The sequence below is a fragment of the Pituophis catenifer genome, unplaced genomic scaffold, assembly GCF_029215685.1.
Source record: "Pituophis catenifer annectens isolate HBS135680 unplaced genomic scaffold, rPitCat1.0.hap2 SCAF_1, whole genome shotgun sequence".
Lineage (NCBI taxonomy): Eukaryota > Metazoa > Chordata > Lepidosauria > Squamata > Colubridae > Pituophis > Pituophis catenifer.
The window spans coordinates 167,966,339-167,992,206 of record NW_027256881.1 but is presented as its reverse complement, the minus strand read 5'-3'; the positions used below and the strand labels follow the sequence as shown (position 1 = coordinate 167,992,206).

At 42.6% G+C, this 25,868-nt stretch overlaps 1 protein-coding gene across 1 annotated transcript in view; it reads left to right on the top strand.

Moving 5' to 3' along the window:
* HDAC4 (histone deacetylase 4) overlaps positions 1-25,128 on the top strand; it is a 423,752-nt gene extending 398,624 nt beyond the window's left edge. Inside the window, exons 21-25 of the mRNA XM_070933431.1 lie at positions 7,144-7,241; positions 10,239-10,357; positions 14,689-14,822; positions 23,052-23,136; positions 24,980-25,128. Coding sequence (XP_070789532.1) covers positions 7,144-7,241; positions 10,239-10,357; positions 14,689-14,822; positions 23,052-23,136; positions 24,980-25,128 — 585 coding nt within the window. The remainder of the gene's footprint in view (positions 1-7,143; positions 7,242-10,238; positions 10,358-14,688; positions 14,823-23,051; positions 23,137-24,979) is intronic.
* The last annotated feature ends 740 nt before the right edge of the window (positions 25,129-25,868 follow it).

Here is a 25,868-nt window from a genome sequence, read left to right as displayed (position 1 = left end):
GGCTTTTGATACCATTGACCATGGTATCATGCTGCACCGGCTGGAAGAGTTGGGGGTGGGAGGCACCGTGTTGCGGTGGTTCTCCTCCTTTCTCTCCGACCGGTCGCAGTTTGTGTTGGCAGGGGGGCAGAGGTCGACCTCGAGGCCTCTCATCTGTGGAGTGCCGCAGGGATCGGTCCTCTCGCCCCTTCTGTTCAACATTTATGTAAAGCCGCTGGGCGAGATCATCCATGGCTTCGGGGTGAGATACCACCAGTACGCTGATGACACCCAGCTGTATATCTCCACCCCAGGCCACCCCAACGATGCCCTTGAAGTGATGTCCCAGTGCCTGGAGGCTGTGCGGATCTGGATGGGGAGGAACAGGCTCAAGCTCAACCCTTCCAAGACTGAGTGGCTGTGGTTCCCGGCATCCCGATATAGTCAGTTGACTCCATCACTGACTATTGGGGGCGAGTCTTTGGCCCCCACAGAAAGGGCTCGCAATCTGGGAGTCCTCCTGGATATGCAGCTGTCCTTGGAGGAACATCTGACAGCTGTAACCAGGGGGACCTTTTGTCAGGTTCGCCTGATTCGCCAGTTGTGGCCCTTTCTTGATCGGGATTCCCTGTGCACAGTCACTCATGCCCTCGTCACCTCTCGCCTTGACTACTGCAACGCTCTCTACATGGGGCTCCCCTTGAAGAGCACCCGGAGGCTCCAACTGGTCCAGAATGCAGCAGCACGGGTAGTGACGGGAGCAGCATAGCGCTCCCATGTAACACTGCTCCTGCGCGAGCTGCACTGGCTCCCAGTGGTCTTCCGGGTGCGCTTCAAGGTGCTGGTTATCACCTTTAAAGCGCTCCATGGCATCGGACCTAGCTATCTTCGAGACCGCCTGCTGCTACCAACGACCTCCCATCGTCCCGTGCGCTCCCACAGAGAGGGCCTCCTCAGGGTGCCATCAGCCAATCAATGTAGGCTGGTGACCCCCAGGGGGAGGGCCTTCTCTGTGGGGGCACCTACCCTCTGGAATCAGTTGCCCCCAGAGATAAGGAGAATCCAAGACCTTAGTGCCTTCCGCCATGCCCTTAAAACCCACTTTTTCCAGCAAGCCGGGCTGGTTTAAGAAGAAATTTTAAATGTTTTAATTGGTTTGTATTTTTAATTTTGGGCCAAATTTATATATATATTAATTGTTTTTTAATATTTGTATTTTATGTTTTTTAATTCTGGCTGTACACCGCCCTGAGTCCTCAGGGAGAAGGGCGGTATATAAATTTAAAATAAAATAAAATAAAATAAATAAATAAAAAGAGAATCCTTCAAATAACATGGCCCCAAACTATGTGGAGCTTCATCACTTTGAATTGGACCTCCTACAAGAGATCTAATGTGTAACTTATATAAAACCATGTGATCTACGACATTTTGGACTAATTGAATTTTTTTGATATTTTTCAATATGTAGAGCGCATTGCAATAGTTAAAACAGGAGATGATTAGGGAATGGGTGACTGTGAACAAGTTGGTCCAGGAAAAGACATAACTGACACACAATTCACAGTTGTGCAGAGGCCCTCCTCATCATGACTGCAATTTATACCTTGTCTAGGACAAGGTGTAAATTATGCATTGGGTCCATCTGGGGCAGGGCAACTTCATTCAAAATAAAAGTTGGCAATTTTTCATGGACCAAAGAGCCACTTTTATCTCAGGGTTCAGTCTGTTACCCTTAACAGCTTCCATGCACTGTAAGAGGGAGGTCATGGCATGGGCTGAGAAATGCAACTAGGTATGATCAGCATACTGATTATATCTTACTTCTTACTGATGGCTGATGTTAAACAGAAGCACTGTTTATTGAACTCTGTGTGACCGCACAAAGCAGGGGTAAGGGCCGAACCCCTCACTTCCTGATAACAGCTACAGAGGAGGGAAGAGAATCAGGACAACAAAGTACCCCCCCAGTCTCATCCCCCAGGGCATTCCAGAAGGATAATATAGTCAATGGTATGGATGGCTGCAGAGAGTCTTCATCAGCTGTTCTAATCACAGGAAGAAAAGTAACACAGACTGTCACAAAGTAGAGGAATCCTCTGGGTTCCCCAAAGAGAAAAAGGTGTGTGGTGGTGATTGGTGACTCAGACAAGGGATGGTGCCATTGAGAGAACTTTGGATTTCTGGACCATTATTTACATTATCTAAGTGATGGGCTTCTAACTGGACATGGGCTGGCTCTCACAAGGATTGGAAAGAATGTGTTTGGAATCATCTGGGTCATCCAAAGGGCTTTAAATTAAACCTGTGGCCAATTTTTAGGACCAAACCCAAAGCATAAGCCACAAGACAACAAATCAGACCAAAAGGAGAAAAGGGCACCAGAGTATAAAATAGGAAACACAACACGTAAATGCAAGGTCAGCCATAAACGGCTCAGATGTCTATACACTAATGCTGAGAGTATGAATAAACAGGGAGAACTTGAAGTCCTGGTATGTGAGGGTAGTTATATTGTTGCTATTAGTGAAACTTGGTGGGATGGAGCTATGATTGGAATATATTACTAGAAGGATATTATTTGTTCAAAAGAAAAGAAAAAAGGAGAAGTTGCATTGTATGTAAAGAATTCTTACAGCTGCACAGAAATGCATGATGCCAAAGGCAAAAGCCTTTGTGAAAATATTTGGGTGAATACTACAGAAAAATATGACATACTACAAGTCAGCCAAACAAGCAAAGAAAATAGATGAACTTTTTGCAAATCAGTTACCTGAGATATGCAGAAAAAATATCACTGTAGTAATGGGAACTTTTAACTATATGAATACAAATCACTGGGACCTGATGGATTACATCCCAGAGTTCTAAAGGAGCTGACAGATATCATCTCAGAACCACTGTACCACATATTTCAAAAATCCTGGAGTACCGGTGAACTACCAGAGGACTGGAAAAGATCTGATGTGGTTCTCATCTTCAAAAAAAAAAGGAGAAAAACCAGACCCAGGAAACTACAGACCAATCAGCCTAACATCAATACCCGGAAAGATACTGGAAAAAATGATAACAAACCCAGATCTGCCAACATCTAGAAAGGAGAAAAGTAATAACTGGAAGTCAGTATGGATTTGTTAAAAACAGATCATTCCAAACCAATCTTATTTCATTCTTCAACATAGCGACTAAATTAGTAGACCAGCAAAATACTGTGGACATAATATACTTATTATATTATACTGTGGACATAATATACTTAGACTTCAGCAAGGCATTCAACAAAGTAGACCACAACCTACTTCTTGGTAAGTTAAAAAAAAGTGAGATAGATAGCATCACCATCAACTGGCTGACAAACTGTACTCAATGAGTAGTCCTTAATGGTACTACATCTACAGGGAGGGAATTAAGCAGTGGGGTACCACAATGTTCCGTCTTAGACCCAGTACTTTTCAATATCTTCATAAACGACTTAGATGAGGGAATAGAAGGGGAACTTAACAAATTTGCAGATGATGCTAAACTGGCAGGAATAGCCAACATCCTAGAAGATAGGCTCAAGATCCAGATGAATCTTGACAGACTTGAACACTGGGCCCTATCTAACCAAATGAAATTCAATGTAGAGAAAAGTAAAGTCTTAGGCAAGAAAAACCAAAAGTAAACATACAGACTGGGTTAAACCAGGCTTAATAGCAGTAACTGAGAGGGATCTTGGAGTCTTATAGTGGTCAACCAATTAAATATGAACCAAAAGTGTTCGGTGGCAGCCAAAAAAGCCAATGCAATCCTAAATTGCATTAACAGAGAGATACGATCAAGATCAAGTGAGGTACTAATACCACTCTATAAAGTCTGAGTAAGACCACACCTAGAATACTGCATCCAGTTTTGGTCACCATACTATAAAAAAGATGTTGAGACTCTAGAAAGAGTGCAGAGAAGAGCAATCAAGATGATTAGGGAACTGGAGGCTAAAACATACAATGAACGGTTGCAGGAACTGGTCATGGCTAGTCTAGTGAAGAGAAGGACCAGGGGAGACATGATAGCAGTGTTTCAATATTTGAGGGACTGCCACAGAGAGGAGGGGAACAAGCTATTTTCCAAAGCACCTGAAGACCAGACAAGGAACAATAGATGGAAAATGAACAAGGAGAAATTCAATCTAGAAATAAGGAGAAATTTTTCTGACAGTGAGAGCAATCAACCAACAGAACAGCTTGCCTTCAGAAGTTCTGGGAGCTTCATTACTGGAAGTTTTCAAGAAGAGACTGGACTGCCGTCTATTAGAAGGGTCTGCTACTTGGGTGAGAGGTTGGACCTACAAGGTCCCTTCCAACTCTATTAATCTGTTAAACTATCCTGATATCAACTGGAAGACAAACTCTGCATCAAGTGGAAGATTGAACAGGTTCTAGGCATGCCTACTTGTCAGCTTTATCATCCCAAAAATTGAGGAGGAAACTAGAGCAGTGGTCCCCAACCTTTGTGGCTTAGTGGCCCAGCTGGGAAGGGGAGAGGAGAACACAACTCCACGCAAGAGAGAAGAGAAGCCTTTGGGGTGCAGTTGTGCACTTCTTCAGGCTTCTACACACCAAAAGCTTTTGCAAAGGGACTGAAGAATGCAAGATTGCTCCCCCAAAGCCTTTCTTTTGTTTGCAAAAGCTTTTGGTGTGGAAAAGAGAAGCCTTTGGGGCCATGGTTTCGTCCTCCTTCAGAATAACTGTGGCTGCCCAACTATCCAAAAGCAGATAGGATGTCCTGTGCAGGTAGCCTGGGCAGCAGGCAGCAAAGCTTTTGGAGCATCAGGAACAAGCAGCTTGGTGGCCAGGCTTGGGTGGGGTGGGGTGCAGAAGGGAACCAGGCCACATGATTGGAGAGCCGGCATGCACAGCTCTCCTCATGCAAGAGAGGAAAAGCCTTTGGGGTGCCACACACGTGGCCCGATAATGGGCCACTGCCCGGGGGTTGGGGATCACTGAACTAGAAGGTCAGCTATCCTGGACTTAATAATAGGGATGAAATGGCTGAAGGAGTGGAAGTTGTAGGAATTTGGGGGAGAATGACTATGTCATACTAGAATTCATCATAATATAGGCACAGGTAACTAAAGAAAGTTAGACTGATGTTCTAGACTTTAAAAGAGTTGACTTCATCAAACGAAGAGAGAGATTAGGAAAGATTCCATGAATGGAAATCTTAGAGGGAAAAACAGTTCAAGATGGAAAAACAAGAAAATAAAGCAAAAAAGAAAAATACCACAGAGAAAGAAAAATGAGATGCCGGACAAAACGAGCATGATTGCACAAAAAGCTCTCTGATAAACGGAGGGATAAAAAGGACAATGATAAAAGATGAAAAGTGGGGCGGGGGGGTATATCTAGAATAGCATACCAGTAAATAGCTCAAATTTGCAAGGCTGCCCTTGCAGAATCATGAAGACTAAGGGTCAGAATGAACTAACGACTGGCAACAAATGCTAAAAATAACTAAAAATTTGTTTTCTTTGCAATTTGCAAAAAAAAATTGCAATTAGAAAGTCTGTTCACTACAGATAGTGTTCAACTTACAACCACAATTGAGCCCAAAATTTCTCTTGCAAAGCAAGACATTTGTTAAGTGAGTTTTGCTCCATTTAATGACCTTTCTTGTCACAGTTGTTAAGTGAATCACTGTAGTAACATGGTTGTTAAGTGAATCTGCTTCCCCATTCTTGCTGGTCAGAAGGTACAAAAGGTGATCATATACCTCAGGACACTGCAACTATCATAAATATGAACTAGTTGCCAAGCATCTGAATTTTGATCATGTGACCATGGGGATGCTGCAACAGTCTTGTGAAAAACAATTATAAGTCACTTTTTTCAGTGCCATTGTAACTTCAAACACTCACTAAATGAATGGTTGTAAGCAGTAGTGGGATTCAAGTAATTTAACAACCGGTTCTCTGCCCTAATGATTTCTTCCAACAACCAATTTGCCAAATTGCTCAGAAAGTTAACAACCAGTTCTCCCGAAGTGGTGCAAACTGGCTGAATCCCACCACTGGTTGTAAGTCAAGGACTACCTATAGTAGGAGAAGATGGCAATAATATGGTGGGCAGCAAGGAGAAAGCAGAACTACTTAATTCCTTCTTTGCATCTGTCTTCACAAAAAGAAAAATAGTCCAGTCTACCAAAAGCATCATCGTGGAAGATAGCACAGGAATGCAAGTCAAAATAGGTAAGGATTTGGTAGGATCTACCAAATAGAATACCTATCTGCATTCAAATCTCTTGGATCAGATCTCCTAATTTATATCGCAGAGTACTGAAGGAGCTGGAAGAGGTGATCTCAGAACCACGAATGAAATCTTTCATAGTTCCTGGAGGATGAGGGAACTGACAGAGGACCAGAAAAGAACTGATGTGGTTTCAATCTTCAAAAAACTGCCAAAAAAAGCCAATGGAGTTCTAAGTACATCAACAGATGAATAACATCAAGATTACAGGAAGTAATAGTACCTCATGGTAGGCCGATTTATTCTCTAATACCATCTAAGGGCAGAACAGGAAGCTGGAAGCTTGTCAGACAGAGATCCAACCAGGAAGTAAGGAGGAATTTCTTGATAGTCAGAATGATTAAATAGTGGATTAATTGGCCCTGCAGGTAGACCTCTATACTCTCCTTCCCAGGAGGAAACAGGTCACCCTAAAGGGGGTCATTGGGTGATCATCTGCAGACATTTAGACTTCACTACCCAAATTGCAATATGGTAGGCTTTAATAGCAGCTCTTACCTGCGTTCGGTAAAATTTGCTCAACTTCTACCAGCAGCATTCTAGATATCTCTATTCCATTTTATCCTTTTCAATTCCTCCTCTTGAGGGACCAAGCGATCCACAGGTTGCATGGAGCAATCCTGTTCAAAGCCCCATTCAAGACAGTGATTAGGAACCTGGCAGGCAGATAGTGTCATGAAAGTATTTAAAAGTTAAGATCGCACTATCGTAATAGTGAAGGAAGGGTATTCAAAATTTCTACATCGGTTTGAATTTTCTCATATTAAATTGCATAAGAGCTATTAAATGATTTGAAGTGCTGTTAAACAATCTTATAGATATTAATATTTTCTAGATACATAACCTGTTTCATTCTTTTTCTTCATTTTCTATTTCTTAGGTTGGCATAGGATTGGGTGTTGGTTTTAATGTAAATATAGCATTTACTGGTGGTCTTAATCCACCAATAGGAGATCCAGAATACTTGACTGCTTTCAGGTAATTCTTAATTTACAAATTTTTCCTAATTTGGTGGGTGATTAGGAGTATCTGTATGTTAACAAACCACAATATTCAAATTTGTACACTTATGCTAAGCATAAGCCTTATGCTTATAAAAAAAGAAATACATTACATAAAGGCAATGCAAGTTTTAATGTATGAAATTTATTTTTTTTATTATTTTTTTGTTTATGATATCTTTCTCATGTGATATTTTTCATGCTATTTATGTTAATAGTGGTTCTTTTCAACATATATTCCTTATATGACATTTTCTCTTGTAGTTTTTGATGAGTAAGTCTCATTTTAATAAATGAAAGGCACTGGGACAGCCTTTATTTATAGAATCAGATTAAGGAAAGTAATTGTTGGAACAACTGTTCATGGTAAAATTATCCTAAAATCCATTTTAGATAAATTCCAAGGGAAAATGTAAGCCAAGAACTTAAGAAACTTAAGTGTTTCTTAAACATTTTTTTTGGAGGACCCCTTCCCACTTTTAAAAATTGTGGAGGACCCCAAAAGAGCTTTTGTTTATGTGGGTTATATTTATTGATGTTTACTGCTTTAAAAAATTAAAGTTGATGCATTTGCTACTGCTACTGCTTCTCATGATTGTTTGATGGGGTTTAAATATTGTATTGTTTTTTTAGCGTAGGCTGGCAAAAAAATTACAAGACCCCTTGAGAGGATCTTGAGGCACCCTCCAAAAATTTTGGGACCACACTTTTAAAAAACACTGGCCTAAAAGAAAGCATATGTCACAATTTTAAAAATTAGCAGTAATTCTAAAGAAAAAGCTCCATGAGTCAGGTAGCAATAGCAATAGCAATTAGACTTATATACCGCTTCATAGTGCTTTTACATTCCTCTCTAAGCGGTTTACAGAGTCAGCATATTGCCCCCAACAATCTGGGTCCCCGTTTTACCCACCTTGGAAGGATGGAAGGCTGAGTCAACCTTGAGTAGGTGAGATTTGAACTGCCGAACTTCAGTTACCAGTCAGCTGAAGTAGCCTGCAGTGCTGTGCCACCTCAGCTCATAGATAACACAGTCCGGATGTTTTTCACATAGAGATTTATTTTCCAAAAAAATCTACCCTTAATAGAGGGTATGTTCAAATGTACATAGATTAGAAGTCTCTCCATTATAGTAATACATTCATTTGATTGAGCACAGAAAACCAGCTGCAATAGCAATAGCACTTATATACCACTTCATAGTGCTCTCTAAGAGGTTTACAGAGTCAGCATATTGCCCCCAACAATCTGAGTTCTTATTTTACTGACCTCAGAAGGATGGAAGGCCAAGTCAACCTTGAGCCGGTGAGACTCAAACTGCCAAACTGCAGGCAGCCAGCAGTCAGCAGAAGTAGCCTGCAGTACTGCACTCTAACCCCTGTTGGTTAGAACGCAATGAGGAATAAAAACTAGTATATTTGTTCTCTTTCTCACAACATTCATTATATTCTAAAGCAAAACATTTGAATTAGGCTAGACAGCTATGCCTAAATATCTTTTTGTCCAAAATAGTGTAATATTAATACTAATAGTGTAATACTAAGAATAAAAATCCACCACAAAGCCAAGGATAGTTATCTACCATGTTTTCCCAAAAATCAGACCTGGTCTTATTTTTTTTTTTTTTTGCCCCTCAAAAAAGGCACCTATTTTCAGGGGGGAATGTCATCCATTGACTCACCTCACTTGCATGAGTCACCCCCAGCCTCCTTTTCTCTGTCAGAGGCCTTCAGGAACTTCTTCTGTGGCTGGCAAGGCAATCTGGAGCTCTGTTATTAACTGCAGATGCCTTCAGGAAAACTTTGCTGGCTGCAGAAGAAATGGGCCAGGGTGTGCGAGGCCTGGCTGCAACTATCCGAAGGTAAGTAGTAGGGCAGCTCTACCCATCATTTCCACCCTAGCATTTGCCTGTGCATCCTGGAGTGGGTGGGGTCTTTTTTTTTTTTTAATTAAAAAAGTTTTTCAAACACAAATTTTTCCCCCTTTCCCCCCCCCACTCCCTAACCACCCTCACCCTCCCCTCCCCCCATGGAGTCTACAAGATGAAATCCAAATTAATATCACAATATATAATACTTTACCACCCTTTACACCATATAGGGATATGCTAAACATATCTTTCTAACATTATTATTATGTCCCTCATATACCATACGTTTCAAAACAACATTCGGCTATGAAACTATATAATAAATCCTAATTTGGCATTTATTCTACTCATAATCTACCCATTTCCTCTTAATTAGGGCTTATTTTGGGGATAGGGCTTACATTGGGCATACCTGTAAAAATCAAGCTAGGACTTACTTTCGGGGTAGGTTGTATTTTCGGGGAAACATGGTACTTGGTTGCAGCCAGAGCACTTCCAAAACAACAGTAAATGCAACCAACAGGAACTAGACTACTTGAATAGAGTGCTCCACATCCTTGAATTCACCATTAATACTTTAGGCCCTGCATTCTCAGTGCACAATTTCATTTATTAATCATGCACCCTAATTATATGCAGATGAAGCATGCATTTTAAACTTAATATTAATATTATGAAATTAAAATAATTGACACTCAGCTGTACAGTTTAATTTCTTAAGTGCCAATCATTTCAGTCAGGACTAAGCAAATTTAGTTGTACCTGGTTAGCGTTATATGTGATCCATAGAATTTTACATGTATGATGTAGTAATTCATTGTTTTCTGTGCAACTATTCATAAATTTGTAGATCAATGTACATTTTTTCTATAGCTATAAAAGAAAATGGTAAACTTCAGAAGTTCTGCTTTACAGTGTAAGCTACAGTGTTTGTTTGTAGCTTTAGCATCTTCTCTAGTTCTTTTCTCATTCTTTGTTTGTTTTTTATTTGTGTTGAAAATGCCAGTGAAGAAGAAAACCGAATTGTTCAGTATCTTGGTGAGGTACAGTAATCTGTTTTCTGCCTTTTTTTTTTCTTTTGGGGATTGGCTATTCATGATGCAGAACAATAGTAATGCCTATTGCTCATGAATTTGCTCCAGATGTTGTACTGGTGTCATCAGGTTTTGATGCAGTAGAAGGTCATCCTGCACCCCTTGGGGGATATAATCTATCGGCAAAATGTAAGTTCTTTCGGGCTTTTAAATTTCACATATATTTGTTTCTATATTTACATTTAGGATCTTTCAACTTCAAATTTAGCAATCACTGTTCTCATTTCACTGTATGGAATTTGAGTAATATCAGGAAAGACATAAGTCCTTATTTTGCAACCACAATTGAGATAGGCAGCCCTTTTGTTAAGTGAAGTGGTTGGTAAATGGGACTGTGACTGTACTTTCCATTTCTCCATTTCCCCACTCTTTGGAATGCTCACCTCAGCTCTAGGATAATTCTTTTTTTTAAAAAAAATTTTTTTTATTTTTTCCAACATAAACATAAAAAAGAAATTTTTTTTCAAGAACGAAGTCTTGGTCCGTTCACAAATGGGTACACTAATTTAACAAATGAAAAACAAACAATTTTAACATAAATTCCAACATCTTAATAAATTTTTCTATTATCTCATCATACATTCTAATCTCCTACTAAGGCAAAGCTCCTTTTTATATTCAATTATAAATTCAATTATAAGTCAGAATTCAATACCGCTTTATCTAAATTTTTTATCCCTTGCTCCTTTTAGCATCAACATTAAACACAAAAACAATCTAGTCTATTAGTCTATTTACCTTACAATTTTATCACCACAAATCTTAATTTCCAAATGTATACAACTCAATTTTTATTTCAATTTATTAATCAAAATTTCTTTCTATTTTTCTCGTTTTCTAAACCCAATCTATCCTATCATATTCTTAAACTTTTACACAGAGATCTCAAAATTTACCATTTCATTTTAATTATCACCCAACATTTTTTTCACCCCTTATTAATAATTATTTTCAGCATATTATCCTCCTCAACTCCCCCTTTTATTTGGCTGATTACCAGCATTTTCCATTGTTTTGGCTGATTTCCAGCATATTTTGTTTTGGCTGATTAACAGCATTCTCCTTCTTAACTCCACCTATTATTTGGCTGATTTCCAACATTTCATTATTTGGCTGATTTCTCAGCATATTCTCTTCCATTAACTCCAACTTCTATTCTACTAACTTATTAAAAATTTCTTTTTCCATATGTTATCTATTAATCCATTATTTCCAACTGTACTCTTCCAGGGTATATCCCAGGGGTGCAATGCTCCCGGTTTGGACGGGCTCAGGCGAGTAGGTAGTGATGATGGCTGGTGGTTCGGAGAACTGGGAGCAATGGAAGCTGTAGGCTCCACCCACCCGCCCACCTGCCCCATTCCCTGGAGTCAGGGAATGTATCATTCCCCGGCTCCTACTGCCCATATTTCTCCTGCAGCTGGCTGTCAGGGAAGGCAAGTGCCCAAAAGGCACCGGAGTCGCTCACTCTCCTTCTTGAATGAGCCGCTCTGGTCCACACGCCGGCTGCGCAAGGGCACACTGTTTATTTAATTTAGCGGCAGGTTGGATGTGCGCTTGTGCAGCCGGCGCATGGACCAGAGCGGCTCATTCAAGAAGGAGAGTGAGCGACTCCGGTGCCTTTCGGGTGCTTGCCTTCCCTGATAGCCAGCCGTGGGAGAAAGGTGAGCAGTAGGAGTTGGGGAATGGTGCATTCCCCGACTCTGGGGAATGGGGCGGGTGGCCGGAGCTGTGTGGCGAAGGGTGAGGGCAGCAGCTCCACGGCAAGGCCAGCGTCAGGGAATGGTGCATTCCCGGACTCCTAATGCTGATCTTTCTCCCGCAGCTGGCTATCAGGGAAGGGAAGCACCCGAAAGGCACCGGAGTCGCTCACTCTCCTTCTTGAATGAGCCGCTCTGGTCCACGTGCCAGCTGCACAAGCGCACATCCAACCTGCCACTGAATTAAATAAACGTGTGCGCTTGGACCAGAGCGGCTCATTCAAGAAGGAAAGTGAGCGACTCCGGTGCCTTTCGGGCGCTTCCCTTCCCTGACAGCCAGCTGCGGGAGAAAGGTGGGCAGTAGGAGTCAGGGAATGGTGCATTCTCCGACTCCGGGGAATGGGCAGGTGGACAGAGCCGCGGGAGAAAGGTAAGGACACGCCGGCAGAATAGAAATTTAAAAAGTTTTCCTACCAGGTTTTGTGGGCATGGCTTGGTGGGAGGGGGTCTTGTGACTGAGTGGGTGTTGCTGAATGACTTTGAGTTGGCCATGCCCACTCAGTCACAGGACACCCCCCCCACCAAGCCATGCCCACAGAACCGGTAGGGAAAAATTTTAGATTTCACCCCTGGTGTATCCCCATTTATTTCTTAATATTAATCATTCCCAACATATATTAAGTGCAATCACAATTATAACTTTCATCTGTGTACCTTAATACATCATCTAAAATCATTAACAATTAAACATAATTATCATCCACCACTTTGTTATCAAATTAAAAACTAAAGCATGTTACAAGTTATGCTTTTATAAACATCACTTTTAGTCACCTTTACTTCCCATTTCTATTTTTAATATTTCTATCTTTGTTTACCATGAACACTTATTTTTATTTAAAGCTCATTTAAATTTTGAACCATTTAAACAATTAAACATTCAAATATTGCTATCCAATTTATCTATTTTGCTTCTTCTTTTCCTTGTCTGTCCATATACGTTTCAATTCAAAGTCAATACTTCCATGCTTAAAACTCTACATATCCTTTTTAATTCTATTATAAAGTTTGTTTCCAGTAAAACATCAGCTTCTCCACTTCTGGTCCTGTGCCAAGTCTTTGGTTGCTGGGCTAGTTAGTTAAAAGCTTATTAGACATTGTATTTTTTTTTCTTTATAAAGCCATCAAACAACAGAATAGGAATCTCCAAAGTTCAAAAAGGCATAGTTCTTTTCAAGGCAATCCACAATATGTAACAAGTCAAATCAGTTCTTTTCAGGAAAGAACAAGTTACCGCAATCAACACTTTCACTTAGTCACAGCTTCAATTGCCATTTTGAAACATTTATGTAGCAATCCGTTTGATCTCTTTGTCTGTCTTTTAAAGGTGGCAAATCCTTAATTTCGCTTTTCTCTTTTCAAGTTCATTTCGGTTTTAGCAAGAAAGTTCAAATATCCACCTCTATTTAATTAATAAGCAATTCCCTCCAATCAATCAGTGGTGAAATAAGGTTCTTAAAGGGTTTAAAACTTCTCTCCCCCTTTTTTTCCCCCCAAAATCATCAAGCCCCTCAGATCTTCAGCCACTAAGTAAGGCTGGGGTCTTATTTATAAATATCCTCATTAATGCGTTGTTCTCGCCTGGGCTGGTGTCACTCACCCAGCTCCAAAGCACTTTGTCCTTTCTTCCTTCCTCCTGCACTTTGCTTGTCCCAATTTGTCGCAGTCTCGAGGCAGCCGCCATGGCTGCCGTCCCCCACCGCTGACTTAGAGGGTTGCCTCCAGCCTCCGAAGAATTTGCCCGTTCCTCTCGGCTGCCCAAGGGGTCCCTCTCTTTTCCCCTGTCCCTTCAGGGCAGGGTAGGGCTGCAGACCTGTCAGCGGCGGTTAGCCAGTCAGGGTTTTGGCGGGGCTCATCAGAGCCCCACCATTTCCCCGACTGCATCGCCGTGACGCCAAACTGGAAGCCAGGTTTTCTTCAGTTCTAGGATAATTCTTAAAAAGGGAATTAAAGTTTGTATTTACATTCTTGGAGAGGAAGGGATTATAAAAGAGTAAGCAGACATACAGCGGAGAAAAACACATTGAAAACAATGAATCACCAGACCACTCTGTGAAGGGAGAAGGAGAAAAAGGTGATTTCTGTGGGAAGTTTTTCCTATGCCTAACCCACAGATTAGAGAGTCAGAGATAGGACAGAAATAGCATATTGGATTAACTCATAAAAGATTATTTGCCACAAATTTATCAAATATCTCAGGCTACATACTTACAGAATTTCAGTACTATGATGGAGAAAACAACTTTCAATAGTGCTCAGTTTCTCATTTTTCTAAATGTTCCTTCTTTGTGGAACATTTGTTATTTTATATCTTTGTGGTTGTAAGAAACAGGGTTGATATATCATTTTTATTTACATTTTTCCCAAATATGCATTATTTTAGTGCATGCATTTTGTGATGTACTTCCTTAATATACCCAAGTCTAATGTAAACTGCACATCTTTTTTTAAAATGTTTTTATTATATAGGAGCACTCTGATTTTCATATAGATTCAAAAAATGAATTGATTACATCTGCATTAAAATTCAAATTAAATTCAAATTAATTCTAGTCAACTAGAAACAGACTATGTATATTATCATCATGGGAATAGGTTTGAAAGTGGAGACAATGATTTGAAATATTTCTGATTTTTCAGATGACTTATTTTTGGTGCTTATTCTTATTCTGCACCTTATTCTTCTTTGCTTTTTCTCAGGCTTTGGATACCTCACCAAACAGCTTATGGGGCTGGCTGGAGGACGAATCATTCTGGCTCTTGAAGGAGGTCATGATCTAACAGCCATTTGTGATGCATCTGAAGCATGTGTTTCTGCTTTGCTAGGAAATGAGGTAGAAGTAAAAATGCAATTTATATCATTAATTGACATTTATTTTTAAATATATCATGTTGTACGTATATTTCTTCATTATGGTCTCTTTGAAATTACAAGAATATTGCACCAAAACACAGTTCCAAAGCAAATCATTGTGATAAGAGCCCTCTTGATAAAGTACTTCCAGCTTCAGTTTTTCCCTTAGTTCATTTTCCTTCACCATACTAGGAGTATATTGGCATTTCTTTCTCAGAACCTGACAGTCCAGTTCTATGGGCTTATTTACATTTTTCCATTTAGCATTCCTTCTTTCATCCTGTTTTCCGCTGCTTCAGTTCTCCTATACTGTGAGAAACACTATGGGCCCCAAATGCTTCATTTAGGAAGTGCCAGAGAAAAAGTATGAAAATATCACTACTGGATACAACTATTTGTAACACTGATCAAAAGAGGTATTTTTGATATTCATTACCACTTAAATTTTAACAAATAAGACAAGAGAAACTAGTCTTCCAGATTTTGCTGTCTTGGAAATAAATAGAGAATGTTCGGTCCATACCTCAAATGGCACCTTGCTCCCTTTAAGGAAGTGCCTTCATGTTAAGAGCTCCCAGCTCACAACATAAGCGTCCTTCTCCCAAACTGCCCATCTACATTCAGTCGTCTAGAGTTATTTAGAGAGGTGTAGGCGCATAGCTGAAAATTCCCTTGCTTGTTCTGCTGTAAGAATACAGCCTCCACTGCCACATCACTAGCATCTGCTTGGAAGACAAATGGGACGGTCAGATTTGGGTATTTTAGGATAGGTTAGGCTGCAAACAAGCATTTAAACTTTTATATATATATATATGTATATATATAGTTTAACATTTTTATTGGGTTATATAATAAAATAAGATACAAAATACAAAAGTAAATAGGAAAAAAGTGTGGAGGAGGAGGGGAAAGAGAAGTGAGGGAGGATAAGAAAGAAAGAAAAAGAAACATTGACTTCCAACTCTCTGTTGCAGTAAAATAAGGCATTAACATCAAATCACAACTTTTTGTTTTTTCATAATATGAACAAGCCATTTCTATAAAGATTTATCGATCTAATCAGTAAAATCCAAGATCAACGTTTCATTCTTTTCCACTTCAAGCATTAAGTTCTGAAGTGGTCTCCATGTGGAAATAAAAGTACTTGTTTCTTTTCTTTAATCAAAATAGTCAATTTTGCCATCTCAGCCAACTCCATCAACTTCTGCAGCCATTTTGTCCATGTTAGGAATCAAAGTGTCCTTCCATTTTTGTGCATACAATAGTCTTACTGCTATCAACATATATAGTAACAAAGTTCTGAATTTTTTCTCCGGGTCTTTTTCCATTAGACCCAAAAGGAAAAGTTCTGCTTTCATCTTTATCTCCATCTTCAAATTTTTCTGTATTAAAATATGAATCACATTCCAATTTTTTTTGTTTTATATTGAATATTTTAAGTATTCAATAATATTTAAGACAGTCCTCACATTATCTCTTAGATATCTTTTCAACAGAAAGCCTGCCTGGTCTTCATGTATATGTGCCTGTAAAATCTTCTTTAGTCTTTCTGCCAGAATGGCAGCAAAAAGTTTATAATTTTATTTAATAGTGAAATTGGTCTGTAATTCTTTGTCTTTGTAACATCTTGACCAGGGGTGAAATTCATTTACCTTCCCTACCGGTTCTCAAATGTGCACGTGCCAAATCCGCGCATGCGCAGAGCCTTCTGCCTTTCGCAGCGGGAAAAGGAAGAAAGTGAACGGCGGCACCACAGCACATGCAACACGCTCCCCTTCTTAAATGCACACCATTGCCTGCTGTAGCTGATGAAAGTGAACGGTGGCACCGCAGCAGTGCTCCAGGAGGGCAGGCTGGCTGCGGACATCCCGGGGCTGCTGCACATGCAAACGTGCATGTGCTGCGCCACCGCAATTCATTTTCTTTCTTCTCTGTGAAATGAAAGCAAACGGCGGAGGGGTTGCTACAGGGGGGCAGGCGGACGTGTGCACACTGTGCAGCCAGGTGGGGAGGGAGGGTGGCGGCCCCTTCCAAGCACAGCGCATGAAGGCGCAGGCAAAGCGGCTTGGGCGCGCCAGTTGCTGCAGCGGTACTACAATCCCTCAGCCAGGGTAGCCTCGGCAGGGGCTGCATTGTTCTCTCTGCCTGCGCCATGTCCCGCTATAAGTGCAGCAACCTGGTCTTCAGCAAGATGAAGGGCTACCCGCACTGGCCCCACTGGGTAAGTGCCGCTGCCCAGGCCGAAGGGAAAGCGCCGCAGGCTCCACAGTGGCACGGTAGGGCCTGGCCCTCTCCCCATTCAGGGGGCTCTGCCCTGCCGGCCGCCGGAGGCTTCCACGCCTCTTGCTCTGGTTCTTCACTGGCAGGAAGCGGCACCGTGGCTGAGCCTCCTTCCCCCAGAGTGCCGGACTTTGTGGGCTGAGTTCCCAGAGTGGCGTCAGCAGTCAAAGAGAGCAGGCAGGTGGCCAGGTGGGAAGCCAGTGGGCTGCTTCGGAGCCCCAAGCCCTGCAGAGCCGGCACGGGAGGCCTTGATGGAAGGCAGCCTTTTCTGCAGCATCCCCCTCCCCTCTTTGGATTGCCCTGCAGGGGGGGGCTCTGCCTTTGCAGAAATGGGCCGGGCACATGTACAGCAGCCCAGGAATGTCCACTTGCCCTCCTGGAGCACCGCTGTCGCCCCTCTCAGCCCCAGCTCAGCGTCTGTGTTTCCACCAAGGGCCAGCCACCCACCCACTGGCTGGACCAGGCTGGACGCCGACCTTGGAAGGCAAGCGGGCTTGGGGGACTGCCAGGAAGGCAGCATGGAATGCAGGCAAGCATGGCAGGGCTGCGGGGAAGGGAGTAGGCTGCTAGCTCCTTTTCCCGCAGCCCTGCCATGCTTGCCTGCCTTCCACGTGGCCTTCCGCTTGTCTGCCTTGGCAAGCTGGCCATGGGGATGCCGGGAAGACTGTGTGGAAGGGAGGGAAGCATGGTAGGACTGCGGGCCGCTGACCATTTGGGGGCATGGCCAGCCATCGTTTGCTACCGGTTTGGTGAACCAGCCCCAATCTCCGCTATCGATTCGTCCAAACCAGTAGCATTTCACCCCTGCCCCAGAGCAACACAATGTTGGCTTCTTTCCACATCTGGGCTATATTTTCCCCCCTGTAGTATATCATTCATTGTATCCTTTAGTGGTTGGAGAAGTTCCAAAGCACTTATAATATTGGCTGCAAACAAGTTTTTAAGCTTTTCGAATGCTGCTTGGCACTCCATAGTCCACTTTAAAAGGGTGGCTGAGTTTAGGCTTGCCTTCTCCTTTTGTCACACTGGGGGTGTGATCTGGGCAAAGGATGGGATAAATTGGCAGTAGAATTTGGTGAAACTCAGGAAACTTTGTAGTTGCTTTCTGGTGCGGGGTGGAGCTCAATCCAGTACTGCCTGGACTTTTTGGGGATCCATTTTGACTCCTTCATGTGAGATGTGGTAGATAGGTGCTCGTGCAGCACTTCATTAATTAGTTGCATGAACACAGAGGGAGTGCTTTATTTATTTATTTTATTAGTCCAATTTATATGCCGCCCTTCTCCGTAGACTCAGGGCGGCTTACAATGCATTATAGCAATAGCCTGCATACTTTTATGTATATACCTGCTTATTAGGGCTTTTGGCCCCCCCTAAGCGATGTTGTTCTATACAAAGCTGGCTTATTGACCCCACAATCCGGGTCCTCAATTTACCTACCTCAAAAGGATGGAAGGCTGAGTCAACCTTGAGCCTGGTGAAATTTGAACTTGCACTAATTGCAGGCAGCTGGCAGCTAAGTGCTAGCTCTTAACAGCACTTAGTCCGCTGCACCACCGAGGCTCTTGGAGGCCAAAAGGGAGGACTTTGAACTGGAAACACTGCAGAAGACAATTAAAAGTAGTTCTCCACTTATACCCCTCTTTGATTCTCACACAATAGTACGTTCAACTTAGCAAGTTCAACTTAGTAAAAATCTTCCCCTTTGCCAAATGAGCTAACATGTCCTTCATTAGGGGCAAGGGGTAAACATTTTCCATGCATACTCTGCTTAACCCTCTATAGTCCACACCTAGGCAAAGCAAGCAATCTTTTTTCTCCTGAAACAGAATGGGGGCAGCCACCCGGTATCACACCAGCTGGATAAATCTACATTTGAGGTTCTTGTCAATAAAAGAATGCAATTCCTTCAATTCTCTTAGGGTCATCAAGTATTGGCTTAGACAGCTTGCCATAGATCCGTCTAGCTAGCAGAACTCCACTGGGTCTTCAGCTGTTTTAATCGTTTTCCCAACATTTCTACTAGGGCTGGGTTAACCAGGCACCTTGTGTAGTCTGTGTTCAGGAGGGCTGATAGATTGGCTTTCAGCCCTACCGATTGGATAATTAACTCTATGGGGACTGTTACCAGCGTAATTAGGCCACTTAGCAAGTGGTTGTCGTCTCTCAGTCCTTGAGATGGCAGTATCAGAGTTTCTTCACCACTTTTGGGAGACGGGGTGAACTTGATGACCTCCACCCTGTTCAGCATTGTTTCTCGGGTCCACTGAGATGGGGGACTGGGGGAAGCAGGACCAGTAACCGCTGCAGGAATATATCAGCGAGTTTAGGCTGCTTCGCCAGGATTTGGCCTGCAATGAAGTTGCCCTCATGGACATGTTCCAAGATGGGTTGTCAGAGGAAGTGCAGGATGAACTGGTCCGGGTTGATATTCCTCTGACCCTCAACATGCTGGTCCATCTGTGCTTTTGGATTGATGCGTGGTTGCAGAGACAAGGAAGTCGCCATGCCTCCCAGAAGACCTGGGTGGCCCCAGTTGTGCGCGAGACCCCGGCTCTGCGGGAGGAGCCCATGGAATTAGGTGCAGCCAGACCCCATCTGTCAGTGGCCGAGAAAAACAGATGGCGCTCAGCGAGGTTGTGTTTGTATTGTGGGGAACTTGGGCACATGGTTGCGTCTTGCCCTAAGAAGTGATGAGGGGCGTCAGCCCCTGGGCCTACCCCACAGCCACAGAATACCCTATTGGGAAACGCCCTGAGCCCGATCTAAGGGAGCCTCTGGGTCAGGTGTGCACCAACACCAAGTCACGCCCAGTGGACGTGGATCCTGGACCCACCCAGCACTTGATCCTGGCGGCCCAAGTATTCTTGTCCAGTAGTCCACAGGGGATTCCGGCACATGCCTTGGTTGACTCTGGAGCCACAATGAACTATATGGACGTGATGTTTGCAGCCAAATATGCAGTCCTTCATTGTCCAGTGGATCCTCCTCTGCTCGTGGAGACCATTGATGGCCGAGAGCTTCTGTCTGGGCCGATGAAGGCCGCCATGTAACACTTGAGCCTGACCATTGGCTCTCATGTTTTATATTACCTCCAGCCTACATTTCCCCGTGGTCTTGGGCATGGCTTGGCTCCAGACGCACAATCTGCAAATCTACTGGTCCCAGAACCTCTTCACTTTCCCGAGCTTGCAATGCGTGGACCACATCCACCAAGTCTGCACAGGCCAGTTGGTGAGCCCACCAGGGTGTCCTTGCCGTCTGACCTAGAAGATTTTGCAAATGTCTTCAGCGAGCAGGAGGCAGACCAATTGCCCCTGCACTGGCCATACGATTGTCCCATTGATTTGATTCCAGACACGCCGCTCCCAGTGGGGCATTTGTACTCGATGTCAGATCCAGAGTTGGCTGCATTGTGGGACTTCATGGACAAAAACCTGGCTTGGTGTTTTATCCGGCCCTTTTTGTTGCCACTGTCTGCCCCGGTTTTGTTCGTGAAAAAGAAGATCGGAGACATGAGGCTTTGTTGCAACTACCACAAGTTAAATGCCATCACGGTGCACAACTGGCATCCTCTGTCCCTTATTCCCGAATTGTTGGAACAGCTCCGGGAGGCTACCATGTTCACCAAATTGGACCTGCGCGGAGTTTATAATCTTGTTCAGATCTGGCCCAGGAATGAATGGAAGATGGCATTTGGCACCAGATACGGACATTTCAAGTATACGGTCATGAGATTTGGGCTGACTAATGCTCCCGCCATCTTCCAACATTTTATGAATGACATTTTCCAGGATCTCTTGGACCAGTTTGCCGTGATTTACTTGGACAACATTTTGATCTACTCTCCCTCCCGGGAGAGCCACCTATGCCTGGGCTTGCAACAGTTACGGGAGAATCGCTTGTATGCAAAACTGGAAAAATGCCAGTTTTTCCAGTCCACCATCAAGTTCCTGGGGCATCACATCTCTCCCGAGGGCATTGCCATGGAGCCGAGCAAGGTCAAGTCTTTGCGTGGTTGGCAACCTCCTTGGCAAGTGAAGAATGTCCAACGACTCCTTGGGTTCACCAACTATCGGACCTTTATCCCCAGCTTCGCTTCCCTGATCGCGCCCCTCCCTCAGCTCTTTTAGAAAAAGGTTCTGTTCCAGGCCTTGAAGCAGGCATTCATGAAGGAGCCCATCTTGAAACATCCTGACCCCCACCATCTGTTTGTAGTGGAAGCAGATGCGTTGGATGTTGCTGTAGGAGCGGTGTTACTCCAGGCTCACACGTCCAGCAGTACCCTCTTCCCTTGCGTATATTACTTGCCGAAGCTCAACTCTTCTCTTTTTTCTTTTTTTTTTTCAAACTCAGTTCAAACTCTGAGAAGCTCTGTTTGACGCTGTGCTCCATTTGGCCTTGCAAAACTAATTGGCAATTAGGTCTCTGGCAGCGTTTTAAGGGAGATAAAGATGGGTGCTTATCAGCATTACCTTGAAAGACTGTGGCAGACATCTGTCAGACTGTTCGCAGAATATTTCTGAATTATTATTACGGGCTGTGAATGACCATAATTCACAGCCGTTTAAATAAAAGAGGGTTTTTTGGGACTAAGCATGTGATTTAAGCTTTCTCGGGGAGCCTAGGTCAGAACAGTACCTGCACCTGTTAAGGCAATGCTGCCGTCAGTACTGCCGCCTAATGAGCCAATGCAGTTGAGGGCTGCATGACCTCACCTGATCCAAGCCGAAAAGAATCGCCATCGCCGTGAAGGTGGTGTATTGTGGCGGCCAAGGCCAGATGGAAGCCAAGTGTGGCACCCAAAGCAGTGGCGGGAAATGGGCATGGCCCAGCCTAGAGGTAGGTCAAGCTCAAGGGGCAATGGACCAGCCATTTCCACTATAGACAGCTTTTAGTGAAGCACCTCGTGCTAGCAGCGAGTGTATTCGTGCCAGGTCAGGAAGCTGTGGAAATTCAGGCCCTGGTGGACTCGGGGGCCACGGCCAACTTCACAGACTCAGCATTTGCCATGCAGTGGTCCATCCCCCAGCAGCAGGTGTCACCGCGGGTCTTGGTGGAAACGATTGATGGTCAGCCCCTTCATTCAGGCCCTGTGGTTGCTGCGACCAGACCCCTTCCCATGCGCATTGGACCACATATGGAAGAAACCGTGTTCTATGTCGCCGCAGTGCCTCACTCGGTGGTCTTGGGCTGGAGTGGTTACAGGCTCATGATCCACAGATTGTCTGGTCACCTGGGGCAGTGGGGCAGTGCGGCAAGAAGTGTGGCACCCAGTGGTGGATTTCTACTGGTTCGCTCTGGATTGGGCAAATTTGTAGTGGTGGCAGCAGGAGGGCGGACACGTTCTGCGTGTCAGAAGCGCCGCACACACTCACAGTTCCCAACAGTAGCGAAGGTAAGAGAAACCCCACTATTGGTGCCAACTCATGCGCAGTACACGCCAAAAGGAGGCTTGGGAAGGTAAATAGGACAGCGAGGGGGGGATCAGCTGTGGTGCGCAATTTAGCTTTGCTAGAAAGCAGGAAATCCTGCTTTCTAGCAAAGCTAAACCGCACGGCACAGGTGATCATCGGATCATAGCTTTTTTTAAACTACCAGTTTAAAAAAGCTACCAGAAACCGGTAGCTTTCTAAACTACCAGTTCGCCTGAACCGGTAGCTTTTTAAATGCGCATGCGCGGCCAGCGAACCAGTAGCAAACCGATTCAGATTTCACCCCTGCTTAGGTCCTATTCATTTCATTGGTCTGCCTTGCATTACAGTGTTGAAAATGTCTTTATAACAGAAAGAGAGGAGAATGGCAGTTGGATATAATTTCAAAGGATGTCAAATCACATATTTTTTACTTAAATCTAAACTATTCAAATCATATGTTCATTATTTATTTTAAAAAGTGATGTTCTAAATTGTATTTTTTATTATCTCAGCTTGATCCTATTCCTGAAAAAATATTACAGCAGACAGCAAATGTTAATGCAGTGCATTCCATTGAGAAGGTCATTGAAATACACAGTGAGTACTTACAAAGAATAGTTTTCCTTCTACAGTTAGATTCAAAATGCTGCAGAATATTCATATAACCCTTTGTCCCCCCCACCCAATTTTGTCCAACCTCTGCTTGAATACATCCAGCAAAAATGTACTCAAGTAGCCACTCTGCCAATCTATTTTTACTTTTAATCTTTCCTTAACCTCAGATGGAATATGCCTTTGTCTTTGAATAGTGTCCACTCTCTGAGATGATAAAGAATAGATCTTGGCCTCTGCGGTTGCAGAGGTACAAATTCAAATATCTGAAAATTGAAATCAGTTTTTTTCTTTCAAGTCTACATTGATTTCATACACAGCTTGTGATGCAACTGAAAAATCCATTTAATTTATATTTCTGCCAAGCCAGTAATTTCTCATAGCATATTTCTCATTTGTTTTCTCTTTCCTTTTTTTGTTTCTTTGTTCTGGTTGATTCTGTTATTCATTCTATTGGGCAGAGTGGTGGCTTAGTGGTTAAGATGTCGGCTGGAAAGCTGGCAGCCCAGGTTTGAGACCCGAGGATCACACGATGGGGTGAGCTGAGTCCTTAACCCAGCTCCTGCCAATCTAGCAGTTTGAACGCATGCAAATGCAAGTAGATAAAAAGGTATCACTTCAGTAGCAGGTAACAGTGGTCAATGATATCATGCTGGCCACATGATTGCGGAAATGTTTTTGAACAGTGCTGGCTCAATTGCCTTGAAATGGAAATGAGTACCACCCCCTAGAGTTGGCAACGACTAGCAGAGTAAATCCACAGGGACTCCTTACTTTCATTCTATTATTTTGTCAACATTTGTGAAACTTAACAAGTTCATCTTGAATTTTAGCTAATGTCTTCTAGGTATCTTCTGCCCTGGGAAGCCTAATCTTTAATGAAATGTTGCAGAGGACCAAACCCTGTGGTTTGTGGTTTGTGTCTATCTGATAAAGAACTAAGAATTTCCTTTGAGTATGATTTTCAGGACAGTTATGTTTCTATTTAATTACTCACTTTTTACTATTCTTAATCAGGCTGCCACAGGGCACTTTATTCAATGCTTTGTTGGAAACAAGTTATAATACAGGTAGTCCTCAACCTATATTTAGTGACTCTTTGAAGTTATGGCACTGAAAAAAATGATTTATGATTGTTTTTCACACTTGCAACTGTTGCAATATACCCATGGTCACATGATCAAAATTTGGATGCTTAGCAACTAGTATAAGCATCCAAAATTTGGATGCTTATACTAGTTATGTATTTATGATGGTTGCAGTGTTCCAGGATCAAACAATTATCTTTTGTGACTTCTGACAAGCAAAGGCAACAACCTAACAACCATGTTACTAGCTTAATAGCTACAGTGACTCACTTAATATTTGTTTATTCAGTTCTGAATTTCTGTTGATCAGTTATTCCCTGACTCCTCCTTTCGAATGTTACATCTTACATTGTCTGATAGAATATTTTTGTATAATCTGTATACAAAACATTTCTTTATTTTTTCAGGAAGTCCTTGGAACATTTTTCTAGTTCCAGTAAATTAGACAAAAATAAATCTCCCTATTTTAGAGCAGCTCTGTTGGCCTTCTTCTCTGTTATTTCCTTGTATCCCATTTATTCATTTATAAAAGGGATGCAAGAAAATAAAAGAGTAGAGGGCAAATGGAGCTGCAGTAAAATAGGGAAATAGATTCTTACTTCATTTACATATATTTTGTAAAGCCTCTTAGAAGTAAGAATCTCCCAGATCTGTTTCATTTTGCAGCTTGATGATGCTTTTCTTTGTTTAATAGAAAAATGATAGTAATGGATTCCATAATGGTTTTAATTTTCCTTTAGGTAAATATTGGCATTCACTCCAACATTATTCTTCAACAGTCAGTTATTCTTTGATAGATGCACAGACGTGTGATAATGAAGAAGCAGAAACTGTAACAGCAATGGCATCTTTGTCAGTTGGAGTTAAATCACTTCCTGAAAAAAAGTAAGTTTTATTCTTTATCTTTTTGGAGGAGGGGGATTCTTTGAGTCAGTGCTGACTGCACATGGACATGGTCTGTACAGTTTTCTTGGCAAGATTTTTCACAAGTGATTTATCGCTGTCTTTTTCCTAGGGCTGAGCGAGTGATTGGCTCAAGTTCACCCTACTGGCTTTGTATCTAAGGTGAAACTAGAACTCCCATCCCTAGCCTGATGCCTTTATATCAAACTAGATCTCTGTTTTAATTCTCACTCTATTCTTTACCATGTCTAAAAGGCAGTGTCAGATCCCTATCGTGATACTGCCATTTGAGTGGGGTGGGGACCCTGGATTCTTTTACTCACTTATTGCTCTCATCCTGTTTTCATATGTATCCTATAATTCCCTAGTTTATAACTTTGACCCTGTCACCTATTCTGCCCTGTGCTTTGATTTACCTTGGGTGATGTACAAGGGGGGAGGTCCATCTGTTGTCTTTCAGTTTGGAAGCCTCACAGAAGAAATGCATGGGAACAAATCCTTATCTCTTTCTCAGGATGACCGTTTCCACAACATCTTTGCACCTGTGGATTGGCTCATTCAACATCAAACTGAGAGGAGGGATTTCTTTAGCTTTAGCCTAACGGAATTGCCTGGGGGGAACTCAGACCCTGCTTTGCATTGTCTTACATTCACTTCCTTTCAATAAATATTTCCTTATGAAATGCTAAAGTTTCAAGAGTTCAACAGGAAGAAAGGACCTTACAT